Source organism: Botrytis sinoallii (assembly GCF_014898435.1).
Source record: "Botrytis sinoallii strain Bc 23 chromosome Unknown BSIN_008, whole genome shotgun sequence".
NCBI classification, from domain to species: Eukaryota; Fungi; Ascomycota; class Leotiomycetes; order Helotiales; family Sclerotiniaceae; genus Botrytis; species Botrytis sinoallii.
In genome coordinates this window covers 490,881-508,667 of record NW_024066035.1, presented here as the reverse complement: position 1 = coordinate 508,667, position 17,787 = coordinate 490,881, and the positions used below count along the sequence as shown (strand labels likewise).

Genomic DNA, 17,787 nt, shown 5'->3' with positions numbered 1-17,787 from the left:
AGTAGTTCAAATGTATCCCTCCCCTGCCCTGGGGTTCCAAATATTACGAGTGATGGGAAGAGAATCTCATAACTTTTATCAAACCAACCCATCACATCCTTTCCCTTTCCCTTTCTCTTTCCACCGTGACACCAATACTACACCGCGAATCTATTCACATTATCGATAGGTACGAGGGTACATACCCAGGCAGCTAAGGTATCCCTAGTATGTGGGTTAGTTAATTCAGGTACGTGGAACTTCCAACTGTATCACCTAGGCACTATCCCATACCACACCACACATCCATCATTCTTACTTGCGCATATACGATTCACGATTCTTTCTTTGCTCTTTGCATTTTCCGGTACCGCCTCTCCCTTCTCTTCCCATCAAACCTTGGAAAGTGTTGGTTGACAACCTGCATCCATATCCATCACACGCATAAATAATTTAAAAAAATCGACAATCTGGATGAACTTCTGCCAATCGTACTTCGCCCACATTTTCGGAATTTCTACCCGGCATGTTTCTGGCCAGGAATCGACGGAGTAAGTTGGAGCTAGTCACAAATCGGGCTTAGTACATCTCCATAGCCTCACACCCTTCACGTGGCTTACAATTTTTCAAAACATGCAGGTGCCGGATCTTATTCTCTCTTGCGTCAGCCTTATGTTTGAGGCTGGATATTTTGGGTTTACAAGGCCGAAACAATTGAAGTGGTCTGTGCTCAACATCCTACCCTTATTGGATTTGATGACACTTTATTTTTAATAAGGGAAAGCTTGATGAAAATCACCAAAGCTTTATTTTATTGAAGATATACCTGATATATCGTACATCAACTTTCGAACTGCAGATTCCCATACCTACCTACTTACTTATCAAGGAGGAAGGGTCTGACATTACTTCTACGGTATTTCTACATATTCATAAATATGCCACCAAGATTAAATATTCCTCCAGTGACGAGGATACTACTCATCGCATTACTATCTGAATCCATTCTGAGTGCCGCAATTCGATACAAACAATGGAATAAGGAAACCGCCGCAGAGCTTCACGTGGTAGTTCCATACCTCTCGCTCGTACCTCAATTATCCTTTGTTTATCCCTGGACGTTTTTGACAACGACATTGGTGGAAAATAATGTGTTTACGCTGGGGATCGCTGGAGTGACGTTATTTTATGGAGGAAGATATCTGGAGCGAGCATGGACATCGAGGGAATTCGCAAAGTTCATTGTAGTCGCATCACTCATTCCTAATCTCTTGACTTTTGGGACGTTGGTTTTTTTCTTTGCTATTACGGGTGATATGAGCTGGACGTGAGTTGCTCAAATTTTATACATTTTCTCTTTGAAATCGCATCTATCCATCTATCTACCTATCCATTCAATCAACTAACACCTCAGCAAAAGTCTTAGCTCAATAAACGGAACCATCCCCCTCCAAATCTCCTTCTTAATCGCCTTCTCTCAACTCGTACCAACCCACACCGTGACCCTCTTCAAGGGTATCCTCTCTCTCCGCGTCCCCCGCTTCCCCGCCCTCCATCTCCTCACCATCCTCACCCTCTGCGCCATCCAACTCCTCAGTATCTCCTCCCTCTTCCTCGTCTCCTACGCTTTCCTCGCCTCCTACACCTACCTCCGTTTCTACAAATCCGCCTTCCCCGATCTCGACTCCAACCAATCCCCCACTCTCCGCGGCGACGCATCCGAAACCTTCACCTTCGCAGAATTCTTCCCCGGTCCCCTCAAACCCCTCATCGCTTCCCTCGCAGACTCAATCTTCAATACCCTCGTCGCCCTCAAAATCTGCACTCCCTTCTCCGCAGCAGATGTCTCGGCCAGCAGAGGTGAATCCTCATACATTCCACAAAGAACTGCCCCCGGCGGCGCAAGAGCAGAAGCAGAGAGAAGAAGAGCCCTAGCTCTCAAAGCCCTAGATCAGAGATTACACGCGGCGAGCAGTAAGAATGTACCGCCGCCCGCTCCCTCGGGTCCAAGTATCGCGACGCAACCGCAGCCCGGGACGCAGACGGCGATGACGAGTCAGCAGGGGGGATTGTTGGGCGAAACCAATTATGTGCCTGAGGGACATGATGAGAATAAGGGGGGTTCGTGATGAGGTTGGGAAATGGGGATGACATAATTTCTTAATGGGAATGGATAATGAGTAAAAGCTTTTCGATGCAGGCATGCAGATGGAATATCGGGTATGGATACTTGGACTCTGCATATTGGTTTTTGGTGATTACCTAGGTATGCAGTTGTTTACTTGGGTGGATACTTTGTCTTTGTTTCATGGCCGTTCCATTGCATTGTGTTGTGTTCTCTGGTTCGATGGCATCCTGTTGGACTTGATTGTATTATAAGCCTCTCCCAGTTCAGTTCTTGACCCGAACATTCGAAATAATTATATCTATGATACCCACTATACTATATACATATACCATTTTCATCCATCAATTCATCCAGTCAACCTCTCTCTGTGTGTGTGTGTCTCTCTCTGTATGTGTGTGTGCATATATGAATAATCAATAAGTAGCTAATTCGAAATATACTGCGCGGGTATCTCGTTCTTGGCCGGGTATCTATCTATCTATTCATCTATTCGATAGGTATTGTGTTTTCTTTCTTGGTTTGATATGTGATGTTCGTTTTGATTGGATGGGAATTGGTATGGGGAGGTTGATATGGGGATGTTGATATGAGGATGTTGATGTCCTTGTACTTGTGAGATCTGTGTCTTTCTTTCTTTCTTTCTTATATCGTTTTGATAGGAGATAGGTGGGTAGGTGGATGGATGGGTAGGTGTGTTGTTTATCTTCTGTTTTGGCTTGGTAAGTGGATTTTTTGGTGTGTTGGTAGATGAATAGATGAGTAGGTAAGATGGGAGAGTGGTAAGATGGGAGAGTAGGAGGGGAATATTATGATAGGCAGGGAAGGGGAGGGATGGAGGGATAGAGGAATGTGAAGGAAACAAATTACTGTGATGTGAGAATTTTGTATCTTTGAATTTTGGAAGAAGGGATGTGGAATATGGGATGTGGAAGAAGGGATGTGGAATATGGGATGGTAGTTATAGGTTTCGACTTGATGAGGTTGGAGGTAGGGGGCTTGGGGAGATGGAGGGATGAATAGAAGGAGAGAAGGAGAGAAGGAGAGAAGGAGAGAAGGAGAGAAGGAGAGAAGGAGAGAAGGAGAGAAGGAGAGAAGGATGGTGAAGAATGAGGGGCTATGAATGGTATGAAGTTGGCAAAGTACGTGGCTGGGTTTAGCTTGACTTGACTTGGCTGGGAAGAGATGGGGGTTTAAGTTTGAAGGGAGGAGGGTTTGGAGTTTGAGGTTTGAATTTTGAAGAATAGATTGGAGATTGAGGGATGATTGGGGAGATAGGATAGAGATGAGTGATATTCTTAGCTTTGAGAGAAAAATACAGAGTTAGCGGATTGAGTGCATGCGAGAAGTGGATTTGAATATTGAGGGATAGCTGGGGAGATTGGAGTAAGCGGATAAGTAACTATATGAGAGAATTTACAAAAGAGAAGTGGGAGAAGTAAAAAGGAGGTAGAAGATACGCTAACCGAGAACGAGGAGTTGAATGTCTAGGAATGACGGCACGTGCGGAGTTCTTGTGTGAGAGATGGGGGAGGAGCACGGGTTTAGAGTGATGATGGATGCGGAATTGAGTGTGAATAATAAGGTTGATGTAGTAAAAAGTTTGGGGTGGGAATCTTGATCCTTGATTATTCTATGGAGATTCGATGGGAAGGGTGTGCTTCAATTTAGAGAAGGATGGGAGGGTATGGAAGCGTCGAGGTTTGAGATGTAAGATGAATGTGTGTGCGAGAAGTGAATAAAGTGGATGGGTAGTTGACGGAGATTTTATAAGATAAGGGGGAATTTGGGGGTGAGTAGGCATTTGATACTCTGATGTATGCGGAAGAGCTTAGGATGTTCAAAAGTGTGGGCGGACTGCTTTTTCATAATCGAAAATCTTAGAACATTCAGTTCTTTCTAGATGTTGAAAGTAGTTCGAGTATCAAAAGGGTGTGAGATGTTAAAGTACTATCTCCAGAATCTCAAAATTAGAATCTACAAATGTTGATGGATTGTAGTCCGGGCTATCAGAAACACTGGCTCACCTTGAGGTAACAAATAGTGTAATAACCTCATTGCATGCTGGAAAAATAGTACACATAACCGAATACACATGAAGTTTCACCATAGTAGAGCGAATACAAGTTTGCATTGCTATTTATTGATTATTGTACATTTTGATCGTGGGCTGTGTTGGGAAGCCAAAACTAGTCATCTTCTTTGATGCGAGCCAACTCTTGATATCTTCATGATATGGAAAAATAACTAGGAAATGTACAATTGGTTATGTTGAAGAGACAAGAAATGATTTTAAATCATGGGTATCCTCTATGCGAACCATTGTTTGTGTATTTCGAGCGCCATTTTATATGCCGTTACAAGAATTCTCAAATGAGTATTCTCAATCGATACTATCCTCAACGTCTTCGTCATCGCTATGCTCTTCGTCATCTTCATCATCATCTTCACCGTCATCGTCAATGTAGTGGCCAAGATCCTCGAAGTCTAAAAGATCCTCGTAATCTTCGCTATCGCTATCCTCAGCACTATCATCACGCTCAGTTTCACGTCCCCTTTGTTGTGACTCTCTCGTGGCGGCGGCCCAAATCTCGTCCATGGTTATACACACGCCTCCCCCCGGCATACACTTCTTGACAACACGGTACTGGAGTACTTCGCCCAGAGAACTTGGCCGAGTTCCAGTATATGATGTGGAAAGCTTTATTGGATAAGTCGGGCCTTCTTCAATACCCCAGCCCTCATGCCAATCACCAGTAAAATAACAAGACTTGAGCTTCAAATCAGTTTCAAGTGTATTGAAAACATTACCCCAACCAGGACAATTACTCGCCATCGTCATTGTATCAAGTTTCAAATGTTCTAGTGTACCCGCATGCTTTTGAAGAAACTCTGAGAAAAAGTCTTTGGTGCACGAGAAATGACGAAGGTCAAGACTGCGTAGCTTTGGGAAATTACCAGTGCTTCCAAATACCGGGTCCAAAAGGATTGAGAACTTTGGTTTTGTTTGAGGTTCCCCTAGGTCGATGCGAAGACTCTCAAGATTGGAGAAGAAATTCAAAAAATTTGCAAGGCGAGGGACAACTATCTTGACGCGGGCTTCCCATTCTTCCTTTCTGGCTTTGATGGTAATATCGATATGCTGAATATTCTGCAACGCTGAAAAAGTCACATCGTTACTGCTTATTTGCGTCGCGTTGAAGAATGGCAAAGGTAGAGCTGTGACTCTTAAAGTCGTCAGTTTTATACCGGCAAGGCTAGCAGCATGAAGTAGCCCATGTAACATTTCGGATTTGTGGGAAGAATAGCTTGGGCTCGATCCAGAACTGAACATTTTCTTGCGAAGATATGCCTTGCAGTTGTAAGAGTTCATGACTTGATCAGATGGCAATCCAGCGTCATCCACCACGATTTTGTTGAGGGTTGAGAATTTTGGGACAGCTTGTGCGAAGACAACGATATCGTATTTAACGTATTCAAGTATGCTTGATGTTGGCGAATTTGGTTGTACAGCTCATATCCCTTGTCCAGGTCTTTTTGGTTGAAAGGATGCATAGGACGTAACTGATCAGCTATGTAACTAGCATATGTGTCCATACAAATAGTCCGCAAGGTACGTGGCTCATATAATATGCTTCTGACATGCTTCGAAAGATTCGGTTGCTTTGATATATTCAACAAGTTACTGAGACTTTTCCTTGTGAATATGACATGCAAATCTTGAACGAGGTTCTTAGACGCGACCTCAGCACAAACTTTGTTCGCCAATCGAAAATTGGTCAAGTCCTCGCGGGGAAGAGATCCGCAGACAAGAACAAGAAGTTCCGTAGCTAAGACATCCGTAATTGACTTGCCGATGTAGAGTGTTGAGGTCGCCATGGTGAGAGAAGATATAAATCGAATATTTGGTAATAGGGAGGAATTTCGTCGTATGTGTAAAGGCTTTATTAGTGGAAGAAAGATAAAGAACTTTTATTTCGTACAGCTTGGGAGGTTATGGAGGCTCAAACGCACCTCCTGACCCTCCGTAGAATAAGTTTGTAGAGGTGTCGACGTTTGGGAGCTTGAAGATATTCCGAGCAGCTTTATATTTATTTGTGCGCTAGGCGATACTCAAAAGTGAGTTTCGCAAAATCACGCGGAAGTTCATTCGAACTTTCTATTTGCGTACCATAGAGGAGAGCACTGAGAATTTCACTGCCTTTATGAATTTTGCTTTATTACCCCTTGAGAATTGTTCTTTATTTCATGTCAATATCATTAAATTCTATACTCCAAGTTAGCTCTCCAAGTGATGGTTCATTTGAACAAATTATGCCTCACTTCTCTCATTTTGGCTTAACGCGCCGTTGTTCCTCTGTTATTTTATGTCAATCATGGAGTTTGATCCACTGCTGGTCAACTCTATTTCATTTTTGAAACCGATTTTCATTGTTCCCCTCCCTTCTTGTTTCCATCTTGAAGCCTGCCTATCTCATCACTCCAACACGACAATATGATATAGATCCAAGCAGTGAAACCGCCATGTCCGCAAATGATACAAAGAAAGAATATTTGCAACTGGACAAAAATCTGCATCTGCGTAGTGAAGAATATCAAGGCAGTCATTGTTACAAGATTGGAAGTAGTTATGAGACTTGTGGTACGAAACAGCATGCTTCCACGCCGGTTTGGTGTACTTAGGCGCCGATAACATAGCTGATGACGGCATTCATACCAAGAGATGTACCTAGAGAAGAAAGAATGGCGATCGAATCATAGAGATAAAAAGAATATGATATTGAAGGTGGATACTGGTATGTGTGTTTGACAATAGCTGACAGGCAATTATAAAGGACGTTGCATGGATCGAGAAACAGAGATCACTCCTTCTATTTAGGTCGTAGCATCCAATTTTGTTATACAACTCATTTTGTGCTATCGCAAGATGGTTTCCTCATATGTACTCTCTGCTGTTTCAAGCAAGACATCATCAATACTGCGTTCCCCTCTTCTTGTGGGAGAGCAGTGCCGCCATCGTTGAGCTCGTCGTCCGTCATCACCTACAGCTCTGATCACGATGAGTATCTTCAGCTCGATGCTTTACTCATGCTACGAAACAAGAAGTAGTAAGACTTGAGACCGCCGATAGAGAAATCAACCGGGAAGTCTAGGGTATTAGCAAGAGTGACAAAACACCTGGTTGATATGCTAAGGAGCACTGTAGTTATGCAAACACAGTACTTTTGTAACGGGGTTAGTAAGTATTACCAACAAAGTACCTAGAAGAGGATATCCATTAGACAACATACGCTTTATAGGATAGAAAATAGCATACGCTGGCATGATAGTTGAAGAGAAGTCGTCCAAATTGAGACTTTATTCGGAGCAACTTCGGATCAATAAGTTCGCTCCCCCAATCAACCAACCACCATTGAAACTCGTGACTTTCTCACACTCTTGAGTTTATGTTGCAGATCTGATTTGGGTGTTCTTAATCCTTCGATCCTTCCACAAAAGTAACACAGCCAAAAAAATGGAAGCACCGAGAAGGGACTTGGAGAAAATCGAAAAACCAAAAATCATACCCCTCGACGATAATTCAATACCAAAACACTCAATCATTATCTCTTCTCGTTTTCTATGAAGATATTGATTTGAGCTCTACGGAATAAGGAATGTCTCAAAGTTGGCAACATCAAATCATGAGATTGAACTTTGATTTAATTCTGAAAAGTAGGTCTTGGAACCCCTTTTCTGTTCTTAGCGGGCTCAAGATTTGGCATTTTCGCTGTCTGGTGGGAAATGACACTGACTTATAAAGTACTGTGACACAACAGGTATTTACTGCAAGATCATTTTGATATCGCATCTCTCTTTATATCGCGCCCTTGGTGACCCTTCAAGACCTACTTAACAACAATCCAACTCATTTGGCAAACAATACCAAAAGTAGTAAGCCCTTATCGTCCTGAATGAATACGTTTATCATTGTTCAGGGCGAAGATGCTCCATGCTGGGTACGGTTGCACTGTGTCAAGAATCTCATACCCATTCTGAGAAGAGAATAAAGCGCCTACCAAGCCGGCCACAGTCACAGCATCGAGTTCCATCATTCCACTGATCCGAACTTTAACCTCACACTTTCCAGTAGGTATTTCTTTAATTTTGATAACTGGATATTGGGGAGGCTCCCTCATTGACCCGGTGTCCTGCCCTGATCTCCAGTTGTCTCCTTTGCAGACTCCATTTTCATTGAAGGCACAGAAAACTGTAACCCACCCGGATAGAGTTGATCCGCCGCTTAAGTTATGAATATGAGCAATTTTTGACCAGAAATCAACTCGGGCTATGGCTCCAGGATTTTCGAAGGTTAGTATCATATTTTGGATTACCGGAGTAAGCATCTCCTTCCACTCTATCAATTATTCGTGAGCTGACCCAAACGACTCAAGCTTGTCCAGTCGGCGAAGAATTTCTTCCCAATCTGATACCTCTCCGAGTAATGTGACTGTAGGTATACCACATTCAAGTTGAAACCTAGCATTCAATACACATTATGGTGCCTCATAGGATAAGAGATTCCAGACAGTGCCATGACGTACCTGTAATTGAAGTACCTTTTCATGGTACTCATCATTACTGAGCTACATACAATGGTGTCGACATGCGTCGTGGTCGAAAATGCTGGTAAAATCCATGACTGGAAGCTTTTATCCACGACATTTTTCTAATTACAAATTAACGACTGAACCAGTTTCTTAACGCGATATAAGAGTGCAGTAGGGTTACACAAACCTGGATCATATCGGCCATGTTAGTAGTGAAAACCGTGAAGTCGAAATGATTATCTTCAACAACTAGCTCCTTTTGTCCTTCATGCGCCACAAAGAAGGAACGCAGTTCCTCAGAATGCTTATTCACATAGAATGAGAATTGAGTCACAATAGCGATCCAAATATCATCAGGACGAAGGATAAGATTACGATGATGGTTATACGCCTCAAGACAGGTATGCACTAAACCGTTCCCAGATGGGAGAATATTGCTCGCGATCTCCTCGGTAAGTGTCGATTGTAGTACAGTACTATTGGATTTTGAACTTTCCGGTGCCAAATTCTGGAGTAAACCTCGCAAGAACAAATTATCTGGATTCTCGTCCAAGGTTTCGTTCGTGCTGTAATCATTCTGGTGCTGCTCACGCCAATTTGGCCTAAACGCTTCTGCAGCATGCTGCGCGACTTTGATCATTACTGGCATTGTGAAACTTGACGGGTCCTTGGAATCCTCGACTCTGAAAATTTAGATTAATGGAAGATATTCTGTGGCAGCACGAACTTGTCCCTCGTCTATTAGTGTGTTCAAATAGAACTACAGTTCTATTTATCTATCTGACGTCAGCTTGACGATGGTACGTAGCCCCCAAGTATTTTCGAGCTTCACAAGTTTGTGCATAGAGTAGGGTATCATTATATGCCCCTCCCCGGCAAGAGATGCACTTTGCCTCATACTCACATTCAGCTGACACGAGCGTTTGCGTGCGCAAAGATGCTACATTTTTCAAGGAGACTATCAATGTATCTCATTTTCGAAAAGGTACATACTCCGTAGGAACTTCGGTCGTGGATCCGAATTAAACTGTTGATTTAAGGTAAGCTTTAAGCTCTGCTAGCCAGGTCGTCAAAGTTGATGATTAGTACATGTATGTACACCGGGATTAGTACCCAGCTAGGCAGCGATAGTTTGATAGTGGGATTCGGTAAAATCGGGTGGGTGGAGATTTTGTGGCTCGGCGTCTACAAGAACCCCCACTGTCTGCTAGTATCTACCTATTTTCCTCGTATTACAATTATCTCAGTTTGATAAAATATGCATGTCCTAGGCATGTACTATCAAACCAGTCTACCAAATTGTTTCTGCGTGAGGCTTTGGATAGTTTTCATCCAAAAATTAAGATGCCGTCGATTTTCCGAAGACCAGATGATATACCATCTTAATGTGGAGGTTTCCCTTCACGTATACCTAGAATTCGGATAAACACGCAAGCAGCCTACGCTGTTTTCTGCTTGGAATTTATTGTTTAGACTGTCTAAAACTCCGATTATGAAGCCGAGTTCTCCTTGCATCAAGAACTCCCAATCGAAATACCCAAGACATTAAACAAAATCGCAATTCCAAATCTGGGGACCGAGTATTCGAGTGACTCTGGCCCGAAAATATCAAAACATGGAATAAATACCAATCGCATTTCGAACAGTTCGAGTTCTGATGTAAGAGTGGGCGAGTGCCAACGAAATTAGGCTATTTAACGTATATATCACTCTTCTTTGGCCCCGAACCACTAAAGTCTTTCGATCTTATTTCTCTCCTCTTTTCTTTCTCTTCTTCGTTCCATATTCTGATGTTCCCCAATCATCACAACGATACCTAGCCGCTACTGCCAAAAGGCAACAAGAATCCATGTAATCCTGACAATTCGTCGTATTCCGAACAACTTATTCTTGAGCAGACGTAGCATAAACTCCTGAAGGGAAGGAACCAGAGCTGCCTGCAGTGGAATAGTTGTTATAGATATGAAAGATCAAGAGGTTAGAAGAGAAAGAGGGAGATAACAGATCCGTAGTTGATAACCCTGCTAGCGTAGTTTCGAGACTAGTGACTTGTTCTCATATTTTCTAAATGTGAAAACATGGAACAGCGAGGATATACATTTTCGATATCAATTATCCGACTGACTCTGGCCTGGAAGTTTCCAAATCTCCAGATCAAGATTCTTCATACACCGAGTTTCCAAACATAGAAACTTTGTCGTATTCCTCAAAGTGGAATGCCCAAGTACTCATAGCGTTGATTTGATTATCACCTCTCGAGCCTACACACAAAATTAGTCTCATGAATACCTCATCTAAAGCCCCCCCAAAGACGGAAAAACTTACTCTTTACTCCCACATGTTGCACGACCTGTTTCCCAAGTGCCAGTCTTTCCATACCCTCGTTTTCCGCATAATCCTCAATCATCAAATCCGTCTGGCCACTTCCCCTTCCCGTCAAATAATTTCTCAATCCATCCACCTGCTCCCTCGGGAAAACCATAGCCTGTGTACAGCATCCTCCACTATTCATCTTCACCACGTCTTTCCCTCTGAATTCCCACCACGGCAAATTGTGTTTCCCAACCATGAAACCCAGAGTTATGAAGGCTGGTACAACCACCACTCCTATAACGAAAATCGTCCAGTTATCCAACCAACTCCCTGTTTTCCTTTTCTCGCCGATTTTGCTTCGTATAAATATAAGAGCGGTAATTGTGCAGAGAGGAGCAGCAAAAAATAGTAGAAAATATCTATGTCGATACCAAAAATCTACCTCTTCGCTCCAAGATTGAAACGTTTCTGTGTAGAAAAGTCTTAAATATATCCAATTATAAAATTTGTCTTCAGGACTTTGAGAGAGAGACTCGATTTTATTGAGAGCAGAAATAGTACGCTGGAACCAGTCATGAGCGAATACAATGTCGTCCTCCATTATTGCTATATAAGGAGCGTGGGTATCGTAGCAGCGGCTTAACGCGTATACATAGTCGCTAGTGTGTTGTTAGTTCTTGGAAGCTGCTAACCAGCTTGGCATTCTGAGTTCCAACGAAAAAACTTACAAAACTCCTTTAATCTGCCATTCCTTCTGCTTCATCAATTCCTCTAGCCACTCTCTCCTCTCCCCTCCAACCTCATATCCGCCATAATCATCTACTACCCTCCCCAACCATTCTTCTTCCCATAACGGATGAACACTTGGATCCGTGTCTGCAAATAACAAATAAATCCACACTCTCTTTCTTTCCTCCTCACTTAATCCATCTATCATGGTTCCTAGGGCTGCATCGATATATTGTCTTCCTTCATTTCTATCCTGCATGTCGCGCTTGATGGTTACGTATGCTATACACATATCCGGAACCTCTTTATCTCCATCTCCATCCGAGTCTCCGGAAAGATTCGAAGTAGAATTACTGAACAAAGATGTTTGATTTCTCTCGACCAGATCATCTAGAAATGATAAGCCAGAGGATTGGCGTCGATCAGAATAGTCTTTCTCATAGACATGTGTGCTATCGAAAAATGCAGAGTGTGGGTCTCGCCAATAAACATGACGGAAAAACGAAAACAATAAGAGCCAGATGGTGATGCTGGTTAGGAAAGAGAGAAAGGCGCTGCGGCTTGGGATGAGCGCATTAGGGTGTGGGAGAGAAAATTTGCGGAGGGAATTAGAATAATGCATGATATAGAAGAACTGGTGATTGCGTATAATGAAGTGCCAAAAATCTTTACAAGCAGAAGACTCTGGGTGAGAGGAAGGAACTATCCTAATCCTAATTAGTTAGGAACTTCATTCACTCGACATCTAATTTGCATTTAAACACGAAATCTCAATCATAAGATTGAAGGGCTCAAATTATCACCTAGGAATTCTTGTATTGAACAAACACAAAGTTTGCGATTGATAGATGGGAGAATACATGACAAAGATAACTCAGCCTGATGGTAAGCACTTGCATGGTATTGTGGGTATTTTATGTGTGCAGGATCAAAGGCACAAAATCAGGCGCATAACATTTTACACGGTGAAAACTAGGATATTGACATAAAGAAATCTTGGCGCTTATACCATGTTACATTTGAAAGCATTCGAAGGATGGAAAGTTGTGATTTTCGAAAAGCTGTCGCTGGGAGCTTAAATGAAAATGCCCCAATTTGTTCGTAACCTTGGATGTATTGTTGGTGGCTTGATTCTGTGCATAGCCTCTTTGTAGGACCGGAGGTGTGCAGTAAAAATTATGTTATTACCCGGTCGTACCTTCAAATGTAGGTTTGACTAGAATGTAATCTTGATGAAGAATTACCAATAGCCAGTGGCTGCTTCTCTTCTTGGGATTATTTACTGGGAGAGGAACTATCTAGTCTCCACTTTGCAAGGCTTCATTGCCATTCCTTTCGTCAACAACTCCACAACACTGATTGACAGTGCTCTACTCAAGGATCGAGAATTAAAGGTGCAGAATCACTAGTGCTAGCAGGGCGGAAGAATCCTCTAGCCATGCGCCTGGTAGTACCGGTTCAACAGTTTCAAGCAGTCATAGATATACCTCCAACTTCTGACAACGGTTGCGGAACCAGGAATAATTGTTGGAGGCCAGTGAAGCCAAAATAGACAAACAGAACTGATATTGATGCAACTTAATATACTCAACACAAGAACAAGAGAGATTAGCAATATCCCCAGATGAACTTCCAGCGTCCAATGAAGTGGATTGTTTCTCGACTTTTATTGATTCGCAATGTCTGAAGGTTTTCATGATCGATATCGAAGTATTTTTTTGAGCGCAAAAAACCGTCGCTGCAACAGTAGAAGATGAAGATGCATCTTGAAAGGGACTAGTGGTCGTGTATCCAAAGGCGTATAGTGACCAGCAGATTCCATGAACTTCCCCAGAAACTTCTAATTAATCTGACGGGTCGGATCTGAGATACACCGATATTCGGCATTGTCAGTCAGATACTGGAATCGATCTGGGCGCCGAAAATGATAATAAGATTACCTATCGCAGAGCGATTTGGCAATGTGGGATTGACTTTCTTTGATGTCCACATGGGAGCCATATCCCGCATTCCTTGATGCGTCTTCCTTCGTGTATCGATTCGACCGAGCCAAAACACTCGCTTATGAGAAGTTGAATCTAAGGCAGGGCCATTTCTTCTTCCAAAATAGGGAAGATTCTCTCGGACCTTGGCAAAGGAATAGCACTTCCGCTTTCAAAACCATTGCGATTGTGAATAAATTAGTACATCAGATCCTCGCATTTCCTGTGGAGAAAAGTACCTAAGTCCACCTTTAGATGCGACAGTGTTGCATAAGGTTCCGTACGCTTGATGAATTTCATAAGGGCCATTGGCGGTAAAGCGTAAATGGTAGACACAAGCATAACTAGAATCAGAATTCAGACGAAGGATCATGATTTGCTACTTCAGGCTCATGCTTAGATCTAAATGTGAAATGAGAACCAGAGAATTTGGAATACCTAAGCATTAAGCAATAGCCATCAAAACACCATGAAAAGCCATTTCGAAGCTTTTGACAAGCTGTAGCAAGGCTTAACCTTAGAATAAATGGACAGATTGCTTTGCCTATCTATTGAGGCCTGGAGTTCCTGTGCAATGACTGGCCTGTAAGGAGACAACCGAGGCCCTGCCGATGTTACAATGGAAGAAGCACTAGAATAAATCGTAAGAGACTCGAAATCGGCAAGATCTAGGATTGAGGGCCGTGCTAGGATCTCTGTTGCAGAGACAATAATGAATCCCCCATGTCTGGATGACAAGTCGGAGACTTCTTTGATTCCATCATCGCTAATTGGGCATATCTCGCTGGCTGAGAGAGAGCGTACTGTTATTGCTAGAGATATGTCTCGAGAAGACAGACTGTAGGCCCTTCACCAATACCAGAAACATGTTTTGGTGTATTGTATGCCCACATTTATTGATTCACCCCATACTCAGTCGTGTTACACTCGCAATGACTGGATGCCGTCCTAGCAAAGCACAGAGAATTTTTTGCAGGGCTATGCTTATCGGTGTGTTTGTAATTGATAGCATCGACCCGCCTGTCTCAACATACACTCTTAACCAAAGGTGCAAACATTCGTGAACAACACTGTATCGGCCTCCAAGTCGAAGGCTTCAATATATCATCACTGGCTTGACATGTCGTCTGAAACGTTATAACAGTAATGTCTCATAACTTTGGAGACTCAAGCTTTGCCAAGAAGCTTGATATGCATTTTAACATGATAACCACAATGCTTGATTGAAGTACATCTGAAGGAGTCGTCGTCAGTCCATGGTGAGCCAAAACAACCCTGTGCAAGCCCCACAATGGCATAGCCCCACGGTTTGGTGGCCTCGAATAGGTAAAACATTCTCACATTGTCTCTAATGATTACGGCCGCAGGATTCTCCATGCAATTGACAAAAACGCACAGACCATATCCTTCCATCATTAGTGGGATCAAGCTGAAGCTCCATCTTCTGTCTTAACCAAACGAGGCTTGCAAGATGTTGAGAGTTGTAACAGCTCAGCTCCATTAATGGATGATCATTTTGAAGCTGGTGAGTTATATCAGATTGCGTGAGATAGTAAGTATATAATAAGAGGTAGGGTTGGGCCAAGTATCAATACATTTTTCAAATCGTCGATGTCTTGCATTTTCATTCTATCAAACAATACTGTACTTTTTTTATCCTATTAACACAAGTTACATTACAATCATGGGCATTATAGTCAAACTCATCGGTTCAGGAGTTGGTCTTGTATCAGAAACAATTCATCATCATCGCAACAAGTCCTCACCCACCCTTCCACAAGCTTCGTCCAATGGCGAAAGTAGTCGAGCAGCTGCTCAATCCGATCACCAATACAACGACGCCCCTCCTCAATATGTTGAGCTATCCGCAGAAGACGCCGAGAGAATGATGACAAGAGGCCAAGCTGTTCCAGTAAGTGAGAAGGAAAAGCACGAACTCGAAAAGGAATACGAGCATGATGATTCCTCGGACACAGAATCAGAGGAAGGAGACGAGGAAGCTTGGGCTTTGGACGAAGCGGCAGATAAATCTGGCCCAGGCACACCTTCTGAAGAGTCTACACAAGATGCCAATGAGCTCGTCGATGTGTTTGTGCGGAATCATCCACCTCCAGCATATAGTGCTGAGAAACCGAAACTACCTTGTCCGGTCATTCTCCCACAACGCAGACCTAGGGATAAGAAACGTGGTTTTGTCAGAGCATATGCGCCAGTGTTGGAGGACTGCGGGATTGATCAGGCTGCTTTCTTGGATTTCTTGAAAACATTTTACCATGCGAGCAAATCTTCTCCGTGGTTGCAAGTCATAAATGCAGCGGCCGGAATTGTAGGATTCGTACCCGGCCCAATCACGATGGGTGTATCTATTGCTACTCAATTTGCAGTTGGTGTGGCTATGGAGCTACAATCACGATCAAGGTTGGTTCTTCCTATCTCAGTGTTTTCACAATGAGCTGATGGGTATTCTGCAGGACAAATACCTTCCTCGATAGAATAAACAATGAGTATTTCATGCCTCGTGGTCTTTACTGCTTGATACTTACATACAAGCCCGAATCATCGGAAACTCACTCATCTGTTGATATTACCAAAGCAATTACTTCATCCCTTGATGATACAACCACAGGTTTCAAGAAGACATTGAAGAACATTAAACTATCAAGCGGGACGACATATGGAGAGCTCGAGATGCCAGAAGCAGCACCCTTGATTTTCCCAGCATTGGATCGTATTGCCGATATTGAGGGGAGTGAAAACCCCCAGAAAAGTAACAAATTCAAGGGCAGTGGAAAGTTCGTGACCGATTACTTCGATCGTCGAGCCCAAGCCAAATACGTTAGTTCTCCACTTTCCTCACTTTACTCATTTCGCCAGCTTCCCCAAGTTTTTTTTCGCTTCACCACAAACTCTAAACTAACGAATATAGGCAATGCAAAATCCAACCAGCTCTCTCGCAACGCCTAAACCACAATTTCTCTCCCGCTACTCTGACCCGAGTCACCCGGCTAGTAGCGGGTCACTCATCTCCCTCATCACTGGCGGTCACATTAATCCGCAGGCGCGAAAAACGGAGCGAAGAGCTGCTAAGGAAGAAAGAAGACAGAACAAAAGAATTAGAAAGGCGTACCAAAGAGGAGAAGTCATTACTCCGGAGACGGGAGTTAGGAGAAAGAGAAAGCCCGGACTTGTAAAGAGAATCTTGCAAAAGGTTAGTTTTAGAACATCAAATTTCCCCGCCAGATTTTCCATGGAGTGTATACAAAACTAACTATTTTTAGGATGTGCTTTACCTCATGGTTGTGAGTTACGACCGGGGGAGTGCGGAATATCAGGCTGGTATGCAAAGTGTCGTGGAGGAAAGGGGGATTTAATGACATGCGATGTGCTGCAACGAAAATTATACCGGGTAACCATCATTTTACCCTTTGTCATTTTCGACCTGAGGAAAATTCCGGTTGGTCCCCATGCGATGTGAATGATATTCAGGCATCCCTGAATTTCATGACCTCATTTAGTTAATATTTAGATTCTTCTTTCATTGTAAGATATCTCAAACGCTAGCTTAGCGCGGAGCTACGTGCGAAACATGCTACATAGCAGTGAAAAGGTCTCAGGGTGCGGTACACCAAGCAGAAAATATGGTTGAGATCAAATCACATGAAGCGCGCAAAGCTTTTGCCAGTTGACAAATGGCTACTGAAATTATATTGGCTAAAGGCAATCATCGCATGGCCGCTGCAGCTAGCGTCCCCATCCTTTCTTTCTCCCTTTCTTTCAATAGATGTATATTAAGTCGGTTACCCTACTTTCGGGCCACCAGGGTTTTGGGCCACCCTTTCACACTAAAAATCACTTTTTAGGCCTATTAATATCTCTATCAATATATAATATAATTTGATAAAAATTTATATACATATAATTTAGATCGATTTAAGCTTATTCTGAAATTTTTAGATTTTTAGGATTCTTCTGTATTGAGATCTAGAGCTTTAAAATATCGATTTTTTAATTTGTATGGGAATCACATACAAATTTGAAAATTTTATAAAATCTTTAATAACTTTCTAAT

The 17,787-nt window shown here is 42.8% G+C and overlaps 6 protein-coding genes across 6 annotated transcripts; 2 read left to right on the top strand and 4 right to left on the bottom strand.

Moving 5' to 3' along the window:
* Positions 1–917: 917 nt before the first annotated feature.
* On the top strand, positions 918–2,108 carry EAF02_005229 (uncharacterized protein; the record flags this gene model as incomplete). Its single annotated transcript, XM_038901277.1, has 2 exons — positions 918–1,306; positions 1,400–2,108. The coding sequence occupies 2 exons, from the start codon at positions 918–920 to the stop codon at positions 2,106–2,108; spliced, it is 1,098 nt and encodes a 365-aa protein (XP_038758617.1).
* Positions 2,109–4,487: 2,379 nt separating this feature from the next.
* Positions 4,488–5,983, bottom strand: EAF02_005228 (uncharacterized protein; the record flags this gene model as incomplete). The annotated part of the gene is made up of 2 exons (XM_038901276.1): positions 4,488–5,589; positions 5,616–5,983. The coding sequence occupies 2 exons, from the start codon at positions 5,981–5,983 to the stop codon at positions 4,488–4,490; spliced, it is 1,470 nt and encodes a 489-aa protein (XP_038758616.1).
* A 2,063-nt stretch (positions 5,984–8,046) lies between these two features.
* EAF02_005227 (uncharacterized protein) lies at positions 8,047–8,630 on the bottom strand (the record flags this gene model as incomplete). Its single annotated transcript, XM_038901275.1, has 2 exons — positions 8,047–8,501; positions 8,525–8,630. The coding sequence occupies 2 exons, from the start codon at positions 8,628–8,630 to the stop codon at positions 8,047–8,049; spliced, it is 561 nt and encodes a 186-aa protein (XP_038758615.1).
* On the bottom strand, positions 8,631–9,472 carry EAF02_005226 (uncharacterized protein; the record flags this gene model as incomplete). The annotated part of the gene is made up of 2 exons (XM_038901274.1): positions 8,882–9,472; positions 8,631–8,813 (listed from the first exon to the last, which is right to left on the bottom strand). The coding sequence occupies exons 1-2, from the start codon at positions 9,341–9,343 to the stop codon at positions 8,631–8,633; spliced, it is 645 nt and encodes a 214-aa protein (XP_038758614.1). The 5' UTR covers positions 9,344–9,472.
* Positions 9,473–10,848: 1,376 nt separating this feature from the next.
* EAF02_005225 (uncharacterized protein) lies at positions 10,849–12,358 on the bottom strand (the record flags this gene model as incomplete). The annotated part of the gene is made up of 3 exons (XM_038901273.1): positions 10,849–10,955; positions 11,020–11,666; positions 11,736–12,358. 3 exons carry the CDS (start codon positions 12,356–12,358, stop codon positions 10,849–10,851), a joined length of 1,377 nt encoding a protein of 458 aa, XP_038758613.1.
* Positions 12,359–15,402: 3,044 nt separating this feature from the next.
* On the top strand, positions 15,403–17,089 carry EAF02_005224 (uncharacterized protein; the record flags this gene model as incomplete). Its single annotated transcript, XM_038901272.1, has 4 exons — positions 15,403–16,136; positions 16,190–16,553; positions 16,645–16,926; positions 16,997–17,089. 4 exons carry the CDS (start codon positions 15,403–15,405, stop codon positions 17,087–17,089), a joined length of 1,473 nt encoding a protein of 490 aa, XP_038758612.1.
* Positions 17,090–17,787: the final 698 nt, after the last annotated feature.